At 44.2% G+C, this 26340-nt stretch overlaps 1 protein-coding gene across 1 annotated transcript in view; it reads left to right on the top strand.

The window, feature by feature from the left end:
- The window catches only part of SCRN1 (secernin 1), a 54586-nt gene that overhangs the window by 15762 nt on the left and 12484 nt on the right, over positions 1-26340 (top strand). Inside the window, exons 3-5 of the mRNA XM_019508646.1 lie at positions 8402-8583; positions 15466-15668; positions 22773-22967. Coding sequence (XP_019364191.1) covers positions 8402-8583; positions 15466-15668; positions 22773-22967 — 580 coding nt within the window. The remainder of the gene's footprint in view (positions 1-8401; positions 8584-15465; positions 15669-22772; positions 22968-26340) is intronic.

Here is a 26340-nt window from a genome sequence, read left to right as displayed (position 1 = left end):
CCCCCCCCCCCCCCCCCCCCCCCAAATACACACACCCTGTTTACTCTTGTTCTGGTCTGGCAGGCTGTGTCCCTGCTGTAGTCCTGGGGCACAGAATATGCTTTTGCTCGGCACCAGCCCAGTCTCATAGCAGCAACATTGACAGCTTGGGGCAGGCTGTTCTGACTATGGGAGCAATTTTGAATGGTTCTTGTCAATTGATTTAAGCAACTTAGGCTAGGGACAGACTTTCAAAAAGCTGTAGCCGGAATTGATTCAGTCTTTGCAGGTTATTCTAACCTGGCTAGGCTAAATTGGTTTGTAACCACCCAGACATCCGCTCTGGACTGAAGTAATGTGGCACATGCCTGTAGTGGCTCAGGCTAAAGGCTGGAGGGCACTAAAGCAGCCCTCCCATCTTTTCCACAGTACTGAGCCGAGGGGGGCATGGCCAGGCCCAGGCAAGTTGCTCTAATTAGGGAGGGGCTGCTCCCCCACCCCCACCAGCCCAGAAGGGAGTTGATAACACAGTGTTTATCACCCCTAACTCAAAGTTTATCAGCCCATTAAGAAAACAACAGCTTCTCTCCATTAGTTCAAGCTCTTCTTAAACAGCTGTTCCACAGAAGGAACAGAGGGACCTTACCAGCTAACTGTTGGTTAACTCCAAAAGCCCTAAGCTGGCACTGTGCTGTCTGCCTTTTGTCCTGTCTTCCACAGCACGGACCGTAGCCAGCATGTGGTATGCTAGCTAATGCTGAGGGGTGTCTGTGTAAGGCAGAGGGGAGGAAAGAGTCCCTGCCTGAGCAGCGAGTGGAGGCAGGAGGAAGCTAGGCAGACACTGTTGTGTCTGCAGTCTCTGCTGGAGCTGCAGCCAGGGAGCAGAGCCCCTCCCAGCAAAGCATCTGGGATTCTGAGGGAGTCTGATGTAACTTAAACCAGGAAGGGGTCTGGGACAGACACTGCACAAACCAGTTTGACCCAAATCAGTTAAGTCTGATACTACATTGAACCAAGTTTATTTCAAACCAGTTTCGGCCATTTTCAAGCTGGTTTATGTGTACTGAACATCTGTTTTGTTACAGGTTTAAACCAGTTTCTGATCATTTAAACCAGTTTATGTGTAATGTCTATCCCTAGCCTTAAGGTTCTCAGATCTGAGACTTCAAATTTTAGCATATCTGTAATAATATAGAGAATTTAAATTTCTATGAAACATTCATTTCTACAGCAATCTTCCTCGCTCCCAATGAAATAAGGGATTGTGATCCCTATATAGAAGAAATTTCTGCCTTTTTATTTTTTCTTCAGCATCTTGGATCTGGTAAAGCTATTTTAATACAAGATAAGAGTTCCTTTCATGAAGAATTATGCCAGTCCCAAAAGGGGTTTTTGCATAATTTATGCCTGGTTATATCAAATAAAAATGGTAATTGTGGTTGCACTTTTCTAGCAATGGTATGAAATCTCTACCACCTACTGTTCAGAAGTCCATAGAGGTAAGTTGGGCTCCATTGTGCCTGCATTTAGCAGTGAAAGTGAAAAGAGGCTAGTTGGCCTTCTACAAACATAAAGGAAACTGGATGTCTGTCCTGAAAACAGTTCAGCTAGTTTAGAGACCTGTGGGCTTCAACGTCTGTAAAATCAGAAATCCCAGTAACGTTGCTGTTTGGGTCTGCTGGCACATTTCAGTTGGCTTTTATGCCAGCAATTAGAGTTAACCAGATTATATCTGCAAGTGAGGTTTTCCCAGTTGAAATGTATAAAAGCCATACATTTACATGGAGCAGTGGTAAGAACATGGCAATCCAATTTAGAAGTCCCCAAAGAGACTTCTGAGTGGTCAGATACAAATCAGTTTAAGATGTTCCAGAACACAGAGGTTATATTCTTTAGTGCGTTCATTGTACGGGGCTTCTTTGCGGGGGATCATTTCTCATGCATTTCAATTAACTTCATGCACTATTCATCTTTAGTGTTAAAACTTTTACCACTTGATGCCCATGAGAGTGACTGATTGATAATTCATGTAAGCAAGAGACGTTTTTGATTGCTTAATCAGCTTTCTCATATAGAATCTCTAGATAACCCTTTCTGGATGCCGTGTCTCAGTACACTTAAGTGTTTTGTTTGAAAATTGTTTTACTAAGTGTAGTCTATCTTATTTCCATAGCTGCCTATATGCGTTAAACTTCCTACTGGTTAGGGGTTTTGGAAATAAAAACAAATGTGTGTTTCTTTTTATGAACTGTATGCATGTATTTCAGTTGTCTCTCATTTTCTTCTTTTGGAATAAACTCCAGCCCTATCATTTTTTGGTCATCTGAAGTGTAAGAGCTATAAACACTACAGCTGGAGATAAGTGGTATTACTAATGATTTTAAAAATATTGTAGCTTTCTGAATGCTAGGAGCATGAATGTAGTGAAGCAGCAGTGTTCTTTCAGTACTTTTTCATAAAGTGTACTTGGTTTAAGTGCAAGGTTTTCAGCTTAAAAAGGGCTCAGTGCTTATCTAAATTTTAAGGTAAGCAACACTCCTTAAGTATACAGAACTGTAGGATTAGCAGGCCTGATTCTGATGATTGAAAGTCTTGAAAAGGAAGGGAGCCAGTGAGCTTCAAGGCTGTTAATACCACAGGGCTGACTGTACTTACAAGTCTTGCTTGCAGTGCTTTATTTATTTTAATGCTATATCAGCAGCCTCAAACTGACTATTAGAAGCCTTGAATTTGAGTAGAACTAGTCTTGGTTTCAGGGCTGTTTATGAAAGCAACAGTGCTTATGTACTGAAATGTGGTATTAGTAGTCATGGAAATGATTGACTGACTTCTGTCACTCTTCAAAGCAGCAAATAACAGCTCTGACACCTGCTCCCCTTTACTTTTTTGATGCAGTTAAAGCAGGTGCAGGTGGTTACAGAGGTGATGGTTAAACCAAAGAATTTATCTCAGCTTAAGGAATTTATGCACTTATCCAATATGTAGGTAAGTGAACTTTGTTACAATGTAAGCAATAGGCAACAAATTGGGACTGGCATTCTGTTACACACTTATGAAAATCATAGGCTGATGTATGCACAGAAGTGGAGGGCACAATAAAAGTATATTGGGTCTTTTACAGTAAACAAACAAGATTTTTAACCTAAGAAAGTTATGAACTTGTTTTGTGTCACTGTTCTGCGTTTGCATGATGGGGTGCTGTGGTATGTTAATGGTTGTGTCATGACTCTGAATGCAGCAAAAGTAACTATCTTGATACCAGTAGCACTGCACAGCCACAGAGCTATGCAGGTTTGTCAGCCAACCATTTACCCTGACTCTGAGGTGGACGTTACAGCCTATGCTGAGCTCCATGGTTGCACTTCTGTTGGTAGGTGAGCTAACTGCTGTTAACCTAGCTTGGGCATGCATGCAGTACTCTGCAGTGTAGATGTGCCCTTAGTCCATTCTATCCTAGGCACAGCAGTAATACAAATAGTTGTGCTACCTGCCTTCACAGTAGGGAAGAGCTAAGCAAAAACTATTGGTCACTGCAGCAAAAATGCAAAACTAGTCAAAACTGACACCAAACACCTGTTGATGGGGTATTCCTGCCTCTAGCCTTTCTTCAAAGAATGTCTCTTTCTAAAATGACAGCCCTTGCCACTGCCTTTGAAGGCTGAGGCCAATCACACTTGGCTGCTATTTCCCAGTCCGGCTGGCAGTGCAAGGAATCAGACTCCTGCCATCTGAGTACAGCAGAAGCAACACAATAGTTGCTTTTCATTAATACAAGAAAAAATCTCTTGTGCTTATGCCTTTATTCCCTGTTTGTTGAAATGCATCCAGCAATTCTGTGCTCCTGAGCTTGGTTACAAGCAGTGTTTCAGCTTTGTTCTATATTTAGATCCATCTTTATCAGATTCTTTTTTTGATACTGTAAGTGAAATAGAAGAAATGCTGTTAATTCCCAGGCTTTATGCTTGCTTTTACTTTGCACCTAATTTCATTTTTACATTCCTCTTGAGAGAAACTGGCATCATCAGTGCTGGTGCTTCCAGCACTGACAAATCACTGGAATCAAACAGCACAAGTGCTAGATGAATATGCCATCAGAGCTAACAGTAGTACATTTTTAAATCTTGCAGAATGATGATATTGCTTTTGAAGTTAGTGCTGGGAGGCCCTGGCACTTGGGACTGTGGGAATAATTGAGGTCGAGCAAGAGTGGCAACAAGCAAACTCCTGGTAGGGCAGTATATCTGTCTGTGTGAGTTTCCTCTCATCCTTGATGAAAGAATGTGGTTAGTCTCTCCTCTTCTCTTCCCCCTTTCTTTCTAAAATGGAAACGACCAATTCAGGGACTTTCAGAAATACCTTTTTCTCTTGCTCCTTTTTTTTTTTTAGTCCATTTGGGCAGTCATTCATCTGTAGGGTGGACAGCAGCAAATTTCAGCAGTAGGAATGCTGGGACCTCCTCCAGTACCAATCTGCCTCTAGGGTTGCTGTACTTCAGTTAAAGTAAATTGGACAGAGCTCTGCCTCCCCTCATTTCCCCTGCTTCTTGGATCTATGTTTGGTTCTAGAGAAATAAAATTATCTTGTAGGTCCAATTGTAATTCCGCTGTTATGTCAAGAACAAATGTCTTATTTTTTTTCTCCCCCAAGACAAGTGTTTATTTTACATATTGACATTTTTCATGAGTGTAACATGGTGCAAGCCTTCAGGCAGCCTGGTAAGACATGAACCAGTCCTCAATTCTGTCAGCTTGCAAATTTCTTCCCTTACCTCCCTAATTCCCTCAATTTCCTGGGGAAGTGAAATGTCAAAATGTCATTAGTTTCTTATTTGTGTTAATGGGGAAAAATAATCATGGCAAAGAGTAGGTGAGCAGTGTGACACTGTGGGATGTTCCTGTCACTTAGCAGAGGGGCACCCTGCAAAGCAGCTGGCAGGTGAAGAAGGGAGCTGATGAGGCAAGGGCCGGGATATAAGCCCTTGGTTTGGTCAAGCAGGCCAATCCCTGGAGCCACAAGGAGTGAAGCTGCTGACTCTAGGCTTGAAGCAGGGCTCCAGCCAGTGGGAGGGAGAAACCTGGGGAAGGGCTGAGGGCGATCATGTAAATAACAAGAGCGTTAGCACTTAAGGCAAGAACCACAGGCACCTGGTGGTGGTTGGAGAGAGCAGCTTGGGAACCAGCCTCCTTTATGTCTGGCAACTGTTGATCCTTCCAGATCATGGTGTATGTATGAGAGGTCACCCAGACCTTCAATACATATGCCTAAGCAGGAGTTCTTGGAGGGGTGGAGGCTGCCCAGATCTTCCACTCCCCCTTTACGCCACTGAGATGGAATCAAAGGGCCAGGCTGAATCCAGACATTTGATGCCTTCTTGGCTGTATATAAGGATCCAAGAATTGAACCCAGGCCTCTTGTGTGGCAAACAGGGATTCTGCCACTGAACCACAGGAGACTCCAGTCTCCCCCCTATATAAAACATAACATCAAGGTGTGGCAAGAAAGACTGAAGGGGTGATTGCCCAAAGAGAGTGAGGACTGAAGAGACTTCAAGGGCTTCACAGCCACCCCTGGAGAGGGTAATCCCTTACAGGAGATAGCAAGTTTACAGCAACTTTGCAAGGCTAATGTACTCTCTTGTCAACTTTCTTGGCTATTTAGCTCTGCATATTCACATAATGTTCCACAAGTCAGTTTATATACGAGTAAATCGCCTAAGCCCAGAAATTATTTTAACATGGATTAAAATACAGAAGCTGAAGTTGCACAACTACTGCATAAAAATACAGCATGTTTTCAAGGCATGTTGAAGTTCAGGGAACATGAAAAAATCAGTACAGAAAGAAACAACAGTATCTTTATTGGTTTTCCCCTTAGCTAGCTGCATGCTATGTTCAAACAATTCCCATGATGGAATGAGGCCTTGTCAGAAAAGAGATAAATGGAGGATTTTTCAGACGTTTTCAGAGCTTAATTTCTACAAGAAATGTTTGCTTCATGATGTACTACATCCTTTCAATAAGAGGAAGAGTATATATTTTTTCTTAACTGCTGCTATTCTGCAAATGTAGATATATTCACTACAGAGTTTAAACCATTTTGCTTCTATTTTTGGGTTCTCCGTACACCTACAGTATTCAGGGGGAGACTCCAAATAATATTAAATACACTATGTGGGAATATTTAAAATACATGACCAGTACACAATGGTCTTGCAGAGAAAGAAAAATGTTTAATATTCTTGAGGCCTGAGCATCTCCAGCTCCTTTTTCTCAAGCAGGATAAGTGAGTGTTTCAGAAAAATTAAAATCCCAGTCAGTTAAATGGGATGAATGCCTGAATAGAAGTTATGGTCCTCAGTCAGGGGACAGCAAATAGTCAGGGTCACATGGGTGACCAGTCAGTCTCTGAATACTTGAATGAGAGTGAATGTTAAACACTTTCAGTGAATAGCAAGCTTTCTGTAGCCTGAAATATTTGCACAAAAAAATAAGTAAACATTTGCGGAAATTCTGATCTATTTGTAGCAACTCCACACGGAAAAAGGAGAGTTTAAACAGTTTAACTTGCTATAAATAGGTGGCCTAGCTACAGCTTGGTCCTGATGATCGTAAGTCCCTTTTACGCTGACTGAGGGCAGTAGTGTACTTAAAAATAGAAATGTCCTTGTAGCACAGAACTTGGTACCCTGGTAGCATCTGAAAAAGATGTTGCACTTAGCAAATGGAAGTATTTTTATCCCTTTTTATCTTCTTTAATGAAGATGAAATTAGGAATGTAGATATCTGACTTCTCCTTGTTTTCCCTTACTCTTTTTCAAGATTCAGAATATGTCCTTTAGTAAACAGAAAAAATATTTCATATGTTTAAGTGTCAGCATCTATTTACTAAGGACAAAAATCAGGAGTTTTAAGGATGGCAATTACCCCACTCACTCTTCCTTTTCCATAAACTTGAAGGATCTGAACTAGTGAGGAGTTAACACAGTCTCTCTTGGAATACTGTTTGTGATGCCCTAGCACTGAAGGATTTCTGTCCCCTTGAAACTACAGATTGTTTCTGCTACACATTCCTGTTTTTTCCCACTTTGTTAGTTCTGAAAAAGCCTGTTACTGAACCTGTATACTCAACCTGTATACCTTCACCTGAATTTCCAGACTAATTTTCCTAAAAGTGGACTTCCCTTTTTATAACCCCCAGTTATTTCTTATGCTATACTCATGTTCAATAGGGTAAATTATCTATATGGCCTCATCAGCCACGAAATACAAGCAGAGAGCAGGACCAGAATTGTAGTGTCTTACATTTCTGTCCATTCACACTGGTAATATTCATGAAAGCACCAGGGAAAATCAAAGACAATGTGTGCGACTGACCCTGGTTTTCCTGGGCAGTGGGATAATACCTGTGATCTTGCTAACAAAGTCAGTGCTTTTAATGCGAGAAATGTATCAGCTGTGCTGAATCACATAGATGAGCCAAGACTAATGAAATCATGGTTTCCAGTCACCAGCCATGAACTATCACCCCATGTCCAATTTCGTACTTTCTAAGCAAGGTAACTGAGAAGCTAGAACCCCCCTCCCTAACCCCCCACCTTTGATATCAATCTTGCCTCCTATAACTAGGATCTTCTTTTTCAAAGTTTCAGGGTATGGTAAAGAGAGCACTTTCCTCTCTCCACCCCTCACCAGCATAACATCTATACTACCTGCAAGCTCCCGCTAAGTCATATTTTGACACAGTTGAGGACAAAACGCTTTCTTCTGCCTCTGAGAGAGACCACTTCTTATATCAGAGGTGTTTACAGAGCAGCATTGACCAGTGAGGATGGAATTGTGGGAGAGGACTGGCTGGATTGTGGAAGTTAGTCCTGTAAGCATTAAGAATGACTTCAGAACTAAAATGTAAATCTCCTTTTCTCCAGTTTAGTTCTTCCTCCAGTTTAGTTCTTACGCATATGTGTAACCAACCCAGTAGTCTAAGAATGACCTATTTTCAAACATCTGAGTGAGGGAGATGACATGTCAAGGTAAACAAGTGACTCTTTCTTTTTTCCTTGGTTTTGCCTCCTTCCCCACACAAAGATTATGTACTTTGTACTCTACTTCTGCCTGTTGTCCTTGTGCAATGAGAGGTGTATGGATATATTTAGAAAACTTTTAATTGGTTCACCATAAGAACTTCAAGATAATGTGGGTTATTTCTTAAAATGGAATATCCTTCCCTCAGCCGTTCCCTCCGTCTGCCTGTTTCTGGCAAAGCTGAGAAATACCAGGTATTTCAAAATTATATTGTTTGTATTTTACAAAAACATTTGTCCTGTTTATAGTGTAACTAGACTTCAGTATGTAATACTGTACAATAAGAGAACAAAATAAATGACTTGTATTTTCATTTCTACTCCTCTGGTTTCTTCATGCAGTGCACTTATGTAGAGATTGATCAGGTGCCGAAGACCCATGCTATTGTGTTAAGTAGACCTGCATGGCTTTGGGGAGCAGAAATGGGAGCAAATGAATATGGAGTCTGCATTGCCAATGAAGCCATCATAACCAAAGAGCCAGCTTCTGAAATTGAAGCCCTGCTGGGAATGGATCTTGTCAGGTGAGTGGTTAAAGGCTGGACAATGAATCAACCTACTTAAGCCTGGAAGAGGACTTATATTACCAATAATGATGGAAAATATCAATGAAGGAGACATAATGCTGAATTTAAAAACTATAGGTGCTGTGTGTACAGGGCCTAAAATACTATCAGTTCAATGTATTGCAGCATGCTAGTTTGAAACATTGCAAGTATTTGATTCTCTGAGCCAGCTTGTGGTCATTAAATCTGATAGGGACTACCTACTATAGAGACCAGCAGTACTATATTGGCAGTGTAAAGAAAGCTATAATACAGTCCACCAAGTGTAAGGAAGGAAGTGATTAACTTGCAGTTTATATATTGCCTATATTCTTTTATTTCTTTAAAGTATTCCACTCTGATCTAGAAAGCTTATTTCTGCATTTGCATAAAAGCCCTGAAATAAATAAGTTACTGCAGCCCATTCATTCCAGTGTAAGCCATTTGTCCTTCTTCTGAATGCTGGCAAACAGACCCCTGAAAGTTAATTCAGTCCAGGCTGGCTTCCTGAAAGGCTTGATCTACAGCATAAATCTAAAGCTGCACATTGAACTTGCAGTGAAGAGAATCTTAATTCCAGAAAGTTGGAGGCTATGAGGAGATGTCATGAATGAGTCTATAGAAATGTTCCAGTTGAAGCAGCAATCTCCTACTGAGATGATGGTCATGGTAAAAACCACTGTTACTGAGCAATGTGTTGGGTTTTTTTTCTAATGAAGTGTTCCCTGGTGGCAGTAGTCAACAGGATTTTTGATAAGTATAGATTTAAAAAAAATGTCAATTCAGAAAGGTGGAGCTGTAAAAGGAGGTACAGCTAGGAAAGGAAAGGACGTAAGGCAACAAGAGCATTTGTAAATGCATTATAAGAGGATGGGTATAGGCAGAACAAAATACAGGTTAAGGGGATAGGGCTTTACTATGCATCAGCTCTGCCACAGCAACCATCTTTGTCTTCTCTTACTGCTGGTAAATGAAAATTTAACCCTGTTTCACATGGGGATAAGCTATACTGGTTTAGGTCTCTTATTGCATAGGGAGAGTGGGCATATGAACATTTGTCTGTGCATCAGCTGTCCTATATCAAATCTTTGATCCTTTTATCTTGTGATTTGTTTGATTGCTGTTACCTCAAGAAATAAGAAAGCACAGATTTGTTAATTAAATAGGGGAAGAGAACAAATAAGACACTGTAGCAGAGAAGGTTGAAGTATTGGTGCTGCCTTTAATTTCGGTTGCAAAAAGGAAAAAAAAGATACAAGCGAGCAAAAAATGCTGTTAACTTCTTCAACAAGTAAATGGAAATATAAGCCAGGATGGGCAAAAACAAGTTAAAGAATAATTAGATGTTTTTGAGTTGTCAGGTCTTGACTTTAGAGTGCTACAGAGATTCCTTTGGCTAATTTCCTAAGCATTAGCAGCTTATTTCTGTGAACTCATGGAGGTTAGATGAGGTCCCCAAGGACTGAAGAGGGCCAGACATAAAGGTCTTTTAGGGAACTGGAGGATTTATCACCCAGATGGTCAAACTTACAAATGTGGAAAGATGCAAAAACAAACTATTAAGTATTTGATTTGAGTATCTGTTGGAAAAGGTGATAAGTGGACAGTGTGTACCTGTCAAGAAAAACCCCTGTCATATAAATGAAATTTACTACCTTAAGATAATTGCCCCAGCAGAAAAAAGGGAGATGGCAGATGTCTTGCTTAAAGTTTTTGATGCCATTGCATATGACCTTCTTGGAAACAAAATAAGGAAATGTGTAGAGGAAATCACAATAGAGTTTCAACTGCTGGCTGAAGAAATGGGACTATGAAGAGTTTACACTAGGTTTCTCTCAAAGTGGGAGTACATTTTCAGCTGGTTTCTGACAGGCGACTTCTGGGTTCAGCTCTATTCAGTATTTTTTCTAGGAATAGAGAATATATGTGCAAAATTTGCAGATGGTGGCAAGCTGAGACAAACTGCATGTGCTTTGGAAGACAAGATGAGAAATCAAGATCTCTATAGAGAAATAGTCCAAACTCAACAATGTGAAACTCAGTAAAAACAGAAGGGAGAAATCAATCCCCAAATACAAATGGAAGGTGTGGAGGACTGGCTGGGTAACAGTATCATAGTAAAGGATTTGGGAGGTTATGGTGTATTAAACTGGTTCAGTAATGCAATTCAGTTGTGAAAAGGAAGACTTCCCTTCTGGGATGCATTAACAAAAATTTACCATGTAAAATAAAGGTACTTTTCCCCCATTGTTTTCAACCCTGGTGAGGTCTGTCTGGTATTTGTGCTGCCCCTAACTGGAAATAATTAAGGTAAGATGCATTTTATTTGATGTATGTGCCATCATCTCTACAAGTGGCTCAGGGAGGCTTACAATAAATACAAGATAAGCTATAAAAGCTGATAAAATATTAGAATAAAATACTAAAGCTCCCTAAACAATGTCCCAAACAGTTCTCCAGAACTAAATCCCCTGTACTAAATGTATGCCTAAATGGAAAGGTTTTACATCACTTCTGAAAGATGCCCAGATTTACGTTCTAGGGTTTCTCAAGGGAGACTGTTTCAGAGCTGAGGAGCAACTACTACCTATCTTAGGGGTAGGCAATGTGTTTTAGTCGGAGTGTCAAAAATCCCGACAATGCCTACCTTGGAAGGTGCCAGAGTGCCGGCAAGCCAGAAAAACAAAATGAGGGCAAGGGGTACATGACAGGATGCCCTGCTTCTGGCCCTTGCCGCTGCCTGGGCTCTGTGGCTGTCAGCAGCTACCCAGAACCTGGGTCAGCTGCAAACATCTGCTACCTCTCTGCCCCAGGCCCAGCCCTGGGCTCCGGGGAGGCAGCACATACTGACAATGCTCCCTGCTGTGGTGCCCTCGCTGCTTCTGCAAAGCAGTGTTGCAACTCAGTGTGGCAGGACACAGTGGGGGACACAGAAGGCTGCCTGCTGCTCTGAGTTCCCCGCTGCCCTGCCACACTTCCCCTGCAGGAGGGGGCAGCAGCGAGGGGCACAACTCTGCGCTGCTGCCCATGCTGCTCCTGTGCACACAGGGGAAGTGTGACAGGGCAGCAGGGAGCTTGGAGCAGGCAGCTTTCTGCACCCCCCGCTGTGCCATGCCATGCTGGGTTCCAACGCCGCTTTGCAAAAGCGGCGAGGGGAGCATTGCCGATATGTGCTGCCTCCCCAGAGCCCGGGGCCGGGGTGGAGAAGCAGCAGATGTTTGCAGCTGGCCCAGGTTCTGGGTAGCTGCTGATAGCCACGGTGCTTGGGTTGCTTGCAGCAGGGCTTCCATGGGAGCAGCCTGGGCTCCATGGCTATCAGCACCTACAGCCAGGAGGCTACAAACAACTGCTGGCCCTGGGTTCCAGGAAGGCTGCAGGTGCCAGAACTGCACCCGTTGGGCTGGGGCCAGGGCCGGGGAGGCAGCAGCTGTTTGCAGCCTCTTGGCTGAAGCCGGCCCTGGCTCTGGGTAGCTGCTGATAGCCACGGAGCCCAGGCTGCTGCCAGGAGAGCCTGCGGCATCTCAGCTGCCTGCTGGGAGCAGCCTGGGCTCCTGGCTGGCAGCAGCTACCCAGAGCTGGGGCTGGCTGCAGCCGGGAAGCTACGAACAGTTGCACCGGGCTCCGGAGCTCAGGCATCAGCTCTGTACCAGTGTGTGCGCACATGCCTTGGAGCAGGCGGTGGGGGAGGGGCCTGAGGCAGCACAACCCCGGCCTCTCTCCCGCTCCTGGTACAGAGCTGGTAACTGGGCTCCGGAGCCTGGTGCAGCTGTTTGTAGCCAGCCTGGGCAGCTGCAGCAAGTAGCGGGCAAGCTACAAACAGCTGCGCCGGGCTCCACAGCTCTGGCATCAGCTCCATGCTGGCGGCAACTGCACACACACCTTGGGGCAGGCTGCCCTGCCCTGTTGTCTTCCCCAAGGTGCGCACACAGTTGCTGCCGGCATGGAGCTGATGCCGGAGCTGTGGAGCTTGGCACAGCTGTTTGCAGCCTGCCTGCTACTTTCTGCAGCTGCCCAGAGCTGGGGCTGGCTACAAGCAGCTGTGCCAGGCTATGGAGCACAGTCATCAGCTCTGTGCCAGGACTGGGGAAGAGATCAGGGTTGTGCTGCCTCAGGCCCGTCCCCCACCACCTGCTCTGAGGCACGTGTGCATGTGCCGGTGCAGAGCTGATGCCTGGTCTCCGGAGCCTGGTGCAGCTGGCTGCAGCCAGCCCCAGCTCTGGGTAGCTGCTGCCAATCATGGAGCCTGAGCTGCTTGCAGCAGAACTCGCAGCCTCCCAGCTGCCTGCTGGGAGCAGCTTGGGCTCCGTCGCTGGCAGCAGCTACCCAGAGCCAGGGCTGGCGGTGGCATGCCAGGGGTTGCAGACCCCGGACCTATCTCCATCGGAGGGTGGGCCACTCAAGTTTTTTCAGACTGACTTCAGTTGGAGATATAGGTAGTTGGCAGCTCTGAAATTCAAATCCTTTTGTCAAATTATGTACCCAACCTAGGAAGAATTTCCAGAAACGTGGATCTCAACCTCTGCTTCAATTTCTGTCCCTAAAGGAATGTGTAAAGTTAGAAGATAGCTAGCAGGGTTGTATGGTTTATTTGATTTGCTTCTTGCAGTGCACAGTGACACTCTAGAAGATTGCTCAACTTTTGGCCTGACAGGCAAAATGTGTGGCACAGGGCTGGACTGCAGGTTGGATCAGACCCCGAATGCTAGGATCAGGCCCACACACCTGCATCAGGCCTCAAGCTGCCCTGTATATCTGATGTTAGTGCCCAGGACCATGGCCTGCAGTGGTTTGCTACTGGAGCAGTCCTGTGGGCTGGATAACATGGCACCAGGGGCTGGATTTAGCCCACAGGCTGGGGGCTGAACATCCCTGCTCTAGAACAGCATTACTCAACCTTTTAGGGCAGGGGTAGGCAAAATAGTTAATCTGGCCAGAAACCAGACTTCATTTCTCAGCAACCCCTGCCTGTGCTGCTGCAGCTGATTTTCACAGAGGCCCCAGTATCAATGGTGTCGTGACAGCATGGGGCCATAATTTCCATGGAGACCAATCCCAGCAGCACTGGCAGGGCACAGCTGGGCAAGAAGTGGTTCTGGGGTTGGGATTGGGATCTTGCAGTGATGGCTGGATGATCTGGGGCAGAGCCATGACTCGCTATCTGAATGCCCCTGCTCAAGCTGTGTGGGTACTGGGCAGCAGATTGCAGCTCTGCCCCAGCTTTGGACCACACTGTTACTGCCACAAGATCCCAGCCCTGGAGTAGCTCCCTACCATGCTGCGTGCTTTGCCAGTGCTGCTGGGGCCAGTTTCCATGGAAACCTTGGCCCCATGCTTTCACAGTGCTGCTGCTATTGGGGTCTCCATAGAAGGTGGACACAGTGATATGGGCAGGGGCTGCTGGGAAATGGAGTTCACTGTGGGGTCGATCCAGCCTGCAGGCTGGACTTTGCTGACCCCTGTTTTAGAGTGTTGAGCTGGGTGCTTGTGACCCAGTTGCACTGAGGGCCACCATTCCCCTCCTAGTAGGAGAGGAGAAGATGGGGAGGGAAAGGAGGAGGGCTTACTTCATCCCTAAAGCAGGGCTGTTTACCAGGGGGAGAGTAGATGGTGCCTGCTTGGGGCGGGGGAGAAGAGTAAGCAGCACCAGCTGTAGATGGGGAGAGCTGGGAGGGCTGCAAAAGGGAAAGGGGGGTGCCAGGCTAATCTCCCATACCACAGACCAGATCCAGGCACTGCTGCTTCAGAAAGTGAGGCTCTATTTTTCATTAACAGTGAGGGTTTTATAGCCTGGCAAATGAATATTATTTAAGGGAATGTATGGTTAAAGTATAAAATAACCCATGCTTATGTATAATTTTTTTCTAAATAGTATGCCTTGGCTAATCCCAAAGATCATTTGAAAGATTAAATAGAAACCTCTTGTGATGTTTAGGTAGCAATTGGATGAATGAGTAACTGTTAAGAAAAACTAATTAGGATTTTAATTTTGAATACAATTCTTGATGCATCAGATCAATATGCTGATTAACATACATTATACTATTTTAATTTTATTTTGAAAGTGAATATTTAATCATTTTACTTATGATGCAAGCTTGCAAATCCTACTATCTACTTTTAAGGTAGTCAAATTCAACTTCAGCAAGTTCCTTGCTTACTGTTTCCAGAAGAACTTTTTAGGAGTTTAACATGGTAAAGTAAGCATTGGCACGCTCCTCAACAAATGCATCTGCCTACAGAACAGAATACTTAATGAATAGTAATGTGAAAGGAAAGTGTGGTGGCCAATAAGTATTGTAGTGTGGCAAGAGAAGGGCTATGAAAGACAAGTAACTTTGCTTTCTTATCCTGTCTCTGTGATAGCCACAACAGTGGCAGTATATACACTTAAAACCTAAGAACAACCTTGAGAAGAAAAGACAATTTTTCACATTTACTTTGCCAGAGGAAGATGAATAGAAGTCTGCAGTTTTGGTGCGTGTTAGGGGGTGCTTGTTTGTTTTTTTGTTTGTTTTTGTTTTTGTTTTTTGTTTTTTTTGTGTGGTTTTTTTCCAAGTGTAGTTTCTGCTATGCTCTGAACTAGTGAAACTAACTCGGTAGTTTGGAAATCAGCTGAGACCAGCATGAAAACCTGACAGAAGTCAAACAACATTAGAAGCACTGGCTCAGATATTAAGGTTAATAAAACCCATAAAGCAAATATTTCTGTGGTCTGATTTGACACTTCCAGTATTGCTCCTGTGCGAGCATTTTCTAGCTTTAGTTAAAATAAATAAATAAAAATCTCTGCTCATTGAATCAGTACACACAAGCCTCTTATTGTTTCTGTAATTCTAGTAGATCTTTCTTTGTTTGTTTTAGGCTTGGTCTAGAAAGAGGAGCAACAGCTAAAGAAGCTTTAGATGTAATAGTTTCATTGTTGAGAGAGTATGGACAAGGTGGAAATTACTATGAAGATGGGAGCTTATGCCATGCTTTCCAGAGTGCATTTCTGATTGTGGACAGAAAAGAAGCCTGGATACTAGAGACTGTTGGAAAATATTGGGCAGCAGAAAAAATCACAGGTTAGTTTTAACTGGCAGGAAACCTGCTTTGCAACAAAGAATTTGCCAGGGTGGACTCACCCTCTCTCTCTCTCTCTCTCTCTCATGATTTAAATGGCTTATTTTAATTAAAAAACTTTCAATGAAATAATCGGTTTTAATCTTGTTTTTCCCTTTTGTACTATTTTGTTAGTTCCTAAAGAGAGGTGGATTCTTATTAGTTAGTACAAGATGGTACTTTTGCTAACAGTAAGCAATTATACAGCTAAACATTCAGCACTTCCTAAAACAACAATCTAAATGAAACTTCTTTTTAGATTTTAAATGTTTTACTTGTGAATTTATTTGACCTTCACTTGATGTGTGTATTTGAATTCATATTCACAGGCAGCTCTAAAGTGGTTTTAGTTTAAATTAATTTTAAGAGTATTGGATAAACAAATGATCAAAAATATTATACTTTGAACTGTTTTTAGGTGAGTTTTTCATCTGCAGTTATTTAAACTGATTTGTTTCTTGTCACTGTGACATTTGCGTGTCACTTGATCCTCTTCCCATCTAGTAATAACAAGCTTTCTTGCTTTTACAACTCCCGATCAGGTTGTCAGCTTAGAACTAGCCATATAAATGGAAGGCGAGCATTCTCTCTGTATTCTACCACTGTTGAAAGCTGGGTTAGCACCAGCTTAGCCAGTTGCTTCCACCTGTGCAGTGGCTTCTTTCTTTAGAACTTCACTAGCAGACATGCACTGCTTGATTATTTGTATTATTCAAATGATGTATCAAATTAAATTTAGGCCTTAACATCTTACATTTTGAATAGGTTTAAAGTGCTGACAAGTGAATTTAGTTAGGGCTTTTTGGAGGGGAGGGGAGTTAATGGGTTTTTTTTTTCTTTTATTTTCCTCACCCCTGCCTGACGTTATGTAACACCACGTTCAGTTTTCTTCCCTCCTGTCTTCTTTCATTTGAACTAAAATTAAGAGGGAATCATAAAAGGGTCTGACTTGCTCAAATCAGTCAAACAATGAAACTCTGTATGATGTTTGTACCAGCATCATTATTCCAGTCCATTAAATATTTTTATGCAGACCAGGATTGCTTTTTCCCCCCTTCGCAGTTATGCTCTTTCTCTCTGCAAAGTTTGAAAGCTTCCTAATTGCTGATAAGGTGAAATGTAAGTTTTTCTAGTTACAACTAGATGTTAACGGTGGTGAAAGGGAGACTGTTGGGTAGTAGTGCCCTAATGAGAAGCCCTACTATTAGGAAATGATTGGCTGCAGAGACTTGAGTGCCACTTCTGGATCCACTTATTGACTGATGTTTAGTAGCAGCATCTTTTATTTGAACTTCCTGGTTGCAGATTGTCTCATCTTTTCTTCCCCTACCTTTTTGTGTTGTCCTAGTAGTCTGTTGCCCAGATCTCCTGTTGCTTGGATCTGTTTTGTTTTAAATAGCAGCTTAAAATTTGTATTGTTGCTGGAGTTGTCAGTGTCTCTTCTTAATGCCCAGTGAGTAGTAATAAAACTGACTAGCGTCTGTATACCCATCGCTTGCAAAAGCTACTGGCAACAGGAGGAATGGGGCAGACTTTCTGCAGAGTGCATCACTTGACATTTGCCCCATGCTTCAGAAGGCTTTTTTATTTTTCTTACATATTTTCAAATGAAATGTCATGCTACAGATCTTGTGGGACACTGGTATCATTTGAACACCTGGTATGCTATTCGTCAGTATGGTGACTCAAGATCAGGATCATTGGGTTTTCTGTGGAAGACTAGTGTAGCTGAACAGACCTTTTCCTTAAGAGTTTCTAATCATCATTCTAATCAGGAAAATAGGACTGGAAGTGACCTCAGGCTGTTACCTAATCCAACCCCCTGCTCAAAGTAGGATTATATCTGTCTAAACAATTCCAGACACATTTATTAAGGCTGTGTGAAACTTCGCCGGCCATTTCGTTCTAACATTGTTTTGACCAATTTCGAGGTCGAAACAGCAAAATTGGAATGAAACAAAGGCCATCAAAATAGCCTCAAAACACAATTAGGCTGGCTGAAACGTTTCGAAAGTTGAAATGTTTTGACCATAGCCTGGGGATGGGAAGTCAGTTCAGCAGGGCTGACTTCCCATCTCCAGAGCAAGATCCCGCAGGGGGCAGCCCAGCTGTCCCCCATGCTAGATCGCGCTGGGGGTGGGAGGCAGCCCAACTGGGCTGCTTCCTGGTCCCCTGCACGGGCAGGAGGTAGCCTAGTTGAGCTGCCTCCCACCCCCAGCACAATGTACAGCTGGGGATGGAAAGTTAGCCAAGCTGGGCTGACTTCCCATCCCCAGCAAAACTCAAAACAGTGTTGAAACAGCCTTTCTGTCATCTCTCGAGTAGTTAAACAGGGAATAGATTACTTAAAGTTCTGCCTGATATCCAACCTAAATTTCCTTTGTTGGCATTTTGAGCCAGTTTCTTTCCCAGCCACCTGTGGCTACAGAATAATTTGTCACGATCCTCTATAACCAGCCTTCATGTGGAAGACTTATTAAATCCCCCTTGCTATTCTGTTCAGATTTAATCTTCTAAATTTGTGTTACCTTCTGCTGAATACTTTTTAATTTGCCCACACCTTTTTGAAGTGCAGAGCCCAAAACAAACAAAAAATGTCAGGTTTCACCTGCTGAATAGAATGGACGAGTCACTTCCCCTGATTTGCAAGTGACCATCTTGGTAATTTAACCCAATATGGTATTGATGTTTTTGCAACAAGAACATTCTATAACCATTGGGTCCTTTTTTGAAGTATTGCAGCCTAGCTAGCCACTCTGTAATCTGTACTTATGCATGTGATTTATTCCATCCTTAGATCAAGACTTTTAACTTGTCCTCTTTGGATCACTCTTTTCAGTTTCCCAAGGTAATATCTGAATCTTAATCCTGTCATCCAGAGTGTCTGCAACTCTACTGAGCTTCATGTCATTGATGGATTTGCTAACTAAGTGCTTAGTCCCATCCCCAAACCCATAACAGATCCCTGGAGAATCCTATTTAATACCTCCTCCCATTTAGAAATTAGGCTGTTGATGATTACGCTTGAGCACTATATCTAACCAGTTGTCTATTTACCTTGCAGTACTTCTGTCTACACTGTATTTCCTTAGCTGCATAATGAGAATTATGTTGATATCCTTAAGCTGCGGATATTGCATCTACTGCTATCTTACTATCCATGAAGCCTTGCACTTCGTTATAGGAGGAAATCAGGTTTCATAGTTTCTAGGGTCGGAAGGGACCTGAGTAGATCATCTAGTCCGACCCCCTGCCATGGCAGGAAGAGCACTGGAGTCAAATGACCCCAGTAAGGTGGTCATCCAGCCTCCTCTTAAAAACCCCCAGGGTGGGAGCCTGCACCACCTCACTTGGAAGCTGGTTCCAGACTCTAGCCACCCTGACCGTGAAGTAGCGCCTCCTGATGTCCAACTTAAACCTTCCCTCCGCCAGCTTGTGACCATTGTTCCTGGTCACTCCTTGCGGCGCTCGGGGGAACAGGGACTCCCCCAGCGCCTGCTGATCCCCCCTAACCAGTTTATAACAGGCCACAAGATCCCCCCTCAGCCTTCTCTTTTGAAGGCTGAACAGGTTCAGGTCCCGCAACCTTTCCTCATAGGACCTACCCTGCTGTCCCTTGATCATACGAGTGGCCCTCCTCTGGACCCTCTCCATGCTGTCCACATCCCTCTTAAAGTGCGGTGCCCAGAACTGGACGCAGTACTCCAGCTGCGGCCTGACCAGTGCCACATAGAGGGGGAGGATCACCTCCTTGGACCTGCTCGAGATGCATCTGTGGATGCACGACAAGGTGCAGTTGGCCTTCCTAGCCGCCTCCCCACATTGCCGACTCATGTTCATCTTGGAGTCAATAATGACTCCCAGATCCTTTTCCACCTCCGTGCTGACAAGAGGGGAGTTCCCCAGCCTGTATGTATGGTGCCGATTGTTCCTCCCCAGGTGCATCACCTTACACTTGTCTGTGTTAAACCCCATCCTGTTCTCCTCCGCCCATCCTTGTAACCTATCTAGGTCTAACTGTAGCCTGTAGCTCCCCTCAACTGTGCCCACTTCCCCCCACATCTTAGTGTCATCAGCAAACTTGAACAGGGTGCTTTGTACCCCCTCGTCCAAATCACTGATGAAGATATTGAACAGTGCAGGCCCAAGGACCGAGCCCTGTGGGACCCCACTTCCCCACAGGTTAATCAAATAAGACTTGGTTTTGGCAAATCCATGTTGACCATTTCTAATTACCATGTTCTACTCTGGTGCTTAGAAACAGATTACATGATGACCTGCTCCATAATCTTTGAGTGCTGAAGTGAGACTGACCAGTCTGTAATTCCCTAGATCCTCCTTCTTCCTTGCTTAGAGGTGGGCATGCTTTTTATCCTCTTCCAGTTAGTTGTCTGGGATCTCGCCCAACCTCCATGAGTTATAGCCCATGGCTTTGCAATTTTGTCAGCTCATTCTTTACCTATTGAGGATGAATTTCATCTAGCCTTGCTGACTTCACATCCAGCTTGTCTAGTGAATGTTTTGATTTTAAAGATAGGAAATAGTGTTCTGTTACTGTTCCTCCTCTGACATAAATCAATACTGACTAGTAATTCTGTCAGTTTGACTCAGAGAGGAGCGGGGAGAAAGAAGAAAAACAAATTAAATGAGTTCCTGATGTAATATTACGAGGGCTGTTACTAAGCATTTCACTTAATTTGATATTAACACTAATATGTACCAGTTGGTCAGATAAAGAAAATTGTTTGGCTTTCTTATTTAAAAACAAAAAAACAAACAAAATACCCCAAACCCCTAAAAATGATAAGCTAAGCGATGATGAATGCCCTTCAGTGGTACAAGTATGGAAGTGTGAACCAGTGAAGCAGAAAAAAGTATTTCAGCCTGCAACTGACCCTTTGTTTCAGCAATGGGTTTGCAGGCAGTAATCGACTTATAGAATTTTTTTAATGTAGGTCTTTAATTTTCAAATTCATGGCCCATTAGAAAAGCAAATCTGTTTTTATAAAAATAAGTATGAAAGACAATATATTAAAATATTTAATAGTATTTATTAAATACCATTTACTCTGCCTTAAAAAATAGTCTATGCCATGTTTCAAATGTACTTTAAGAGTTTATAACCATATTCCTAACTCTCCTTTCATTACAGCTGCAATGCATTTACTGTTTGCAGCAGCAATTGGCAGTGATGCTATCTGAGGTCAGAATATGGATATAAATATTTTAGTCGAATTTAAAAAAAAAAACAAAAAAACAAGCCTTACAAAATATCCTTATTTACGGCTTTTAGTTGGGCTTTGAACTATTTTCTTAATGTTTATTGAATCTTGTATAAAAAATCTTGTTTAAGCATAAGTTTTCATGTTAAATGCTTTTTAATTTTTCTGTAAGGGAAAGAGTATAATTGGATAGTTATATGATGTTTCTAAATACTAAAACAGTTTAAACCTGTTTGTTTTTTTTTTGTTTTGTTTTGTTTTTTGTTTGCTTGTTTTTGTGGGGGAGGGTTTGTTTTTGGCTTTTAATTTAACTGGAAAGTGGACCTCATTGAACAGGTTGGGAAAATGGGCAGAATGAAATAGGATGCAGTTCAACAGAGACAAATGCAAAGTGCTGCACCTGGGCAAAACGAACCACCAACACACTTACAGGCTGGGGGATGACCTTCTCAGCAGAACAGCAACAGAAAGGGATCTTGGAGTCACAGCTGATGCCAAGATGAACATGAGTCATCAATATGAAGAAGTGATCAACAAGGCTAACTACACTTTATCGTGCATTAGCAGATGCATGAAGTACAGGTCCATGGAGGTGATGCTTCCCCTCTATGCAGCATAGGTCAGGCCGCAGTTGGAGTACTGCATCCAGTTTTGGGTGCCACGCTTCAAGAGGGATGCAGAGAATCTTGAAACGGTTCAGAGGAGGCCACTTGTATGGTCAGAGGCCTGCAGGGAAGACTCTACAAGGAGGGACTGCAAGACCTAGATCTCTTCAGCCTTTGCAAGGGAAGGCTGAGAGGTGATCTTGTGGTTACCTACAAATTCATTGGGGGAGGGCAGCAGGGAATATGGGGGAGGGCAGCAGGAGATGCTCTATTTACTAGGGCACCCCCTGGAGTAACTAGGAACAATGGCCAGAGATTGACGAAGAGCTGGTTTAGGTTGGCCGTTAGAAAGAACTTCTTCACAGTAAGTGTTGCCAGAATGTGGAATGGGCTTCCAAGGGAGGTGGTGCTCTTCCTACGTTGGGGGTCTTCAAGAGGAGACTGGGCAAGCACCCAGCGGTCTTTCCTGCCCAGGGCAGGGGGTCAGATTTGATGACCTACTGAGGTCCCTTCCAACCCTAACATCTATGAACTCAAGCCTTTGTTTTTACTTGTCTTTCAAATGTATCCCCCTCCCCCCGTTTCCAATTAGCAAAATCAAAATTGTCTTTTATAATGGATTTAATTCCAAATAAATTTCTCAGTTTCTGTAGTGGGAAGTTCTGCAGCAAATGTGTGTAATGGTGTGGTTGAATATGTATTAGAAGTTTCTCTTCTAGTAAAACAAATCTCTTTGGGAAAATTCTGGGCTGAAGCAGTACTGTGTTACGTATTTTGGGAAATTAGTCACATTTTGAGCTTGTTAATAAAGTCTCTGGACAAAACGGCAAGATGGTCTCTCCTGGGAGCCTTTGAAAATGAAATGTTGATAATGTACTTTCTGGCAATATGTGGGCCTGATTCTCTCCTGCTTTGGCTCCTGAGTTGTCTTTCCCAGAGTGCAGAGATAGTATCAAATGCTAGCATTCTGATTTCTGCCCACAAAGTGGTGGGTTTTTTTGTTTCTTTGTTTTTTGTTTCCTTTTTCTTTTTCCCTAAAGCTAGTAATGTATTACAAAGCACACTGAAGAGTCAGGTTCTGCAATTGCCTCCTATCAGTTACGCCCTCTGCTTTTAATGTGGCATCTGTCCAGAAAAAGAGTGGTTTCATTTGTTTCCTAAATACAAGTAGTTTGCCCCTGCAAATCCTTTCCAGATACACTGTATTAATGCTGTATTGTTGTGTTCCTCTTTTCCATAGAGGGAGTGAAGTGTATTTGTAATCAACTTTCATTAACCACAAGGATTGATGCTGAGCATCCTGAACTTAGGAGTTACGCAGAGAGTCGAGGATGGTGGAATGGAGATGCAGAATTTGATTTTGCCAAAGTGTTCTCTGTGGCAGAGGACCATGTAAAATGCTGCGCAGGCAAGGAGACCCTAGATAACCAAGATGGTAAGTGTCAGTGATCCCTTTCTTTGCATGTGGTCCTTGCTGTATGATTTCTGTTTTTCTCAACCAGACCTTTCATAGTTGTGTACATGTAGGGGAGTGCCTTTGCTCTGTTCCATAAATCATGTAAACATAATCCATAGCTGATTGGTAATCAAGAGATAATTGCACCTAGTTTCATTACAGATATATTAACAAAACCCACAAAGGCCTTAACCTTAACCCCTACTTTGCTTAAATTTTAGAATCACAAACTTCTGTTTAGATGTTTTATGCCACTCTATCCTGGTGCGTACACCCTTTGCATGTTTTATAAATGGCTGTTGTTTGCAACCCAGCCCCTGCCAGAGGCTGCACTTCCCAGTGATCAGCAGATATTGTGAAGGGAATATACAGGCAAAAGCAGGAGCTAAGACCCTGGGGGTGCTGCTTCTACTACAGCACACAGAATAAACTAAATGTGGGAGGCAGCAGGATCCTGGGGATGCCTCTTTTGCTGCCATGGCTGGAGTGTACTGGCAGCTTCCGGAGCGACTATGGGCCACGTCCATGGGCCAGATCCAACCTGTGGAAAAAAAACAAACAAACTGGGCTATAAATGGTTGACCTCTGTCTTAATGCATAGAAAAAAGTAAAAGCAAGATCATGCCTGCCATCTCCTACCTCAAAAACCTAACTTACCTTAGAATGTGTCAGGTCTTATCTTGTCTATGAGGATATTAACATCCCAGTAAGGCATTTGAGAGTGGGGAGAGAAACACTTGCTTGTTGTTTGTGGAACCAACCTATAGCTGAAAATTGTCGAAATAAATGTATCTTCAGGTACAACTGAAGAATGATTACATGCAGAGTAGAGCTTTGGTAGCATTTCAGCTGGCATAAAGGGGTTTGCAGTTGAGTCCAGAGCTTGCCAATCAAGATAGCTAGATCTGGCCCAAACTCCTTGGCTAGAGACAGATATTCAAAAAGCCAGAGCCTGAATTGATTCAGTCTTTGCAGGTTAGTCTAACCTGCCTAGATTGAACCAATTTGCAAGCCAACAGACATTCCCTCTGGACTGAGGAATGCCTTCAGTGGCTCAGTCCAGGAGCTGGGGAGGTGCTAGAGCAGCCCTTGGCTGCAGGAAAGCTGTGCTAGGAGGGCATGGCCAGCCACAGCAGTAGCCTGGAGTGAACTGGCCAGAGAGGGGGTTTAATTCCGCCTCCCTGTTCCACAGACCCGAGCCAGGGTCTGCCTGGTGCTCCCTCCTCACTGCCACAGTGGTGGGGGTGGGGGCATGGCCAGACACTGGTCAGCATCGACCCCTAAGGCAGAGGGGGCACAGAGGGGGTTTATTCCCCCTCCAGCCCCTCTGCCTCTAGGGGACTGCAGCCAGGTTCTGCCAGTCTAAACTGCCACCACTGATCGCTCCCTGCATGGGGTTAGCAGTGGAATAAGGCCCCTCCCTGCCCCCTCTGACAGATGCCAGAGGGAGAGCGAAATAACCCCCCTCACTGCCCCCTCACCTAAGGGGCACTGCTGGCCAGCCTCTGGCCATGCCCCCACACCTGCCACTGGAGTGGCAAGGGGGGAGCACCCATAACGGGAGCAACATCCCCTCTCATGGCTTCCTGGAGTGCAATCCTCTTCCTGGCGGGGGGTTTACACTGCAGGCAGGGGTGGGATGGAGTAGGGCAGGCAGATCTGCCACAGACTGCATGGGACGAGCAGCAGCACTGGGGCTCAAAAGGCACCATAGCCTCCCAAGTGCCCCACTAGTGCCACTCATCCCATGCAGTCTGTGGCTGCTCTGCTTGCCTGGCTCCCACTCCCATCTGCAGTGCTGTCCCCCTTCTGTGAAGAGGCTTGCACTCCCTGGACATTATGACAGGCTGCTGCCCCCATCAGGGTTGTTGCTCCCTCGCTGCTCCAGTGGCTGGAGCGGGGGTATGGTTAGAGGCCGGCCAGCAGGCATGCTTTGGAAAGGGGGCAGGGAGGGGGGTTCTTTCCCCCTCCCTCTAGTGTCTGGCAGAGGGGGCTTATCCCACTACTTGCCCCACGCAGTGAGTGATGGGCAGTGGTGGTCAGGGCGGGCAGACCCTGGCTGTGGTTCCCCAGGGGCATGATGGGGAATAAACCCCCTCCCTGCCTCTGCCTCAGGCGGCCATACTGGCTGGCATCTTGTTGTTCCCCTGGCCCTGCTGCTGCAGAAGCTAGGGGGGAGTGCCAGGCAGACCCTGGCCAGTTCACTCCATACTACTGCTGGGGCTGGCCATGCCCCCTGCTGCTGGAGCAGCTAGAGGAGAAATATCTGGAGGGTCTGTGCTGGAAATGGAAATTAGAGAATACTTTTAACTGCACCAAAATGCTAGTAAAAAAAATTGTGGTGCTCTGTAACAGCATCATATTCCTCTACAGTCTTACAGCTGTAGATATTTCTTTGTAATAACTGGCAGTTTAAGTTGGATATGATTTTTTTTTTCTCCTTCTTAAATTACAAGTGGGGGGGGGGATGAGCCTTAGCTTGGTTTAAGACTGCTTGCACTTTACAGGGCATTCACTTCATGCTCTTTTTGTAACTACTGTTTCATTGAGTTCATTTGTCTAGGATTGTTGAAATAAGGAAATCCCTTGAGCAGGGGGTTGACCTAAATGACCTCCTGAAGGTCCTTTCCAGCCTACTTCTCCCCCTGCCACCCCTGTGATTCAAAACTCTCATATGGGTGAGGGGCCTAGATAGTGGGTGTCTGGTTCCCCAGATCTGGTTCTCCCCTAGCCACTCAGTTGTCGGGAACAAAAATTGTGGCAGGTGGCCTTCCCAACCACCATTTTGTTGTCAGTGCATGTCCTAGGTATGCGTACAGTTGTCTACATATGCATGGCTATGTACCCAGAAATAAAATTCCTACTTGCCTGTAAGTGCCAAAAATGCAGTGTAGATGACCAGATGCTTAAATACCAAAACTGGACTAGAACATCACCCCAGACCATTTGAAAACAAATGGAACACCAGTCACTATTATTCCTACTCTGTCCATTGTAAGATGGATGCATGTTGGGGGGTAACAGACAGTGGAGAAAGTCAACTGTATCCTGAATAGAGGTGCACCGATACATTGGTTCATATTGTATTGGCACCCATAAAAAGCAAAACTGACATTATCAGCTTTTTTTAGCTGATGTGGTCGATAACGTTGCTGATTAAATGGTGCATGCATGTGCACAGCTCAGCAGCTTGGAAAGCAGCATCCGGCTGATAAGTCTGTGGAGGGAGAAGGGGCAGGGGGAGAGAAGGGGTATGTGTAGAGAGGGGGAGTTGATTGAGGCCCCAGCAATGAGGGAGGGAGTAGGGCTTGGGGTTGGGGCACGGGGACAGTTGCGGGGGGGGGGGGGGGGG

The sequence above is a fragment of the Gavialis gangeticus genome, unplaced genomic scaffold (assembly GCF_001723915.1).
Source record: "Gavialis gangeticus isolate Ggan-Ray unplaced genomic scaffold, GavGan_comp1, whole genome shotgun sequence".
NCBI classification, from domain to species: domain Eukaryota; kingdom Metazoa; phylum Chordata; order Crocodylia; family Gavialidae; genus Gavialis; species Gavialis gangeticus.
Note: the sequence above shows the minus strand (reverse complement) of the source record. Positions and strands in the feature narration are given on the sequence as shown.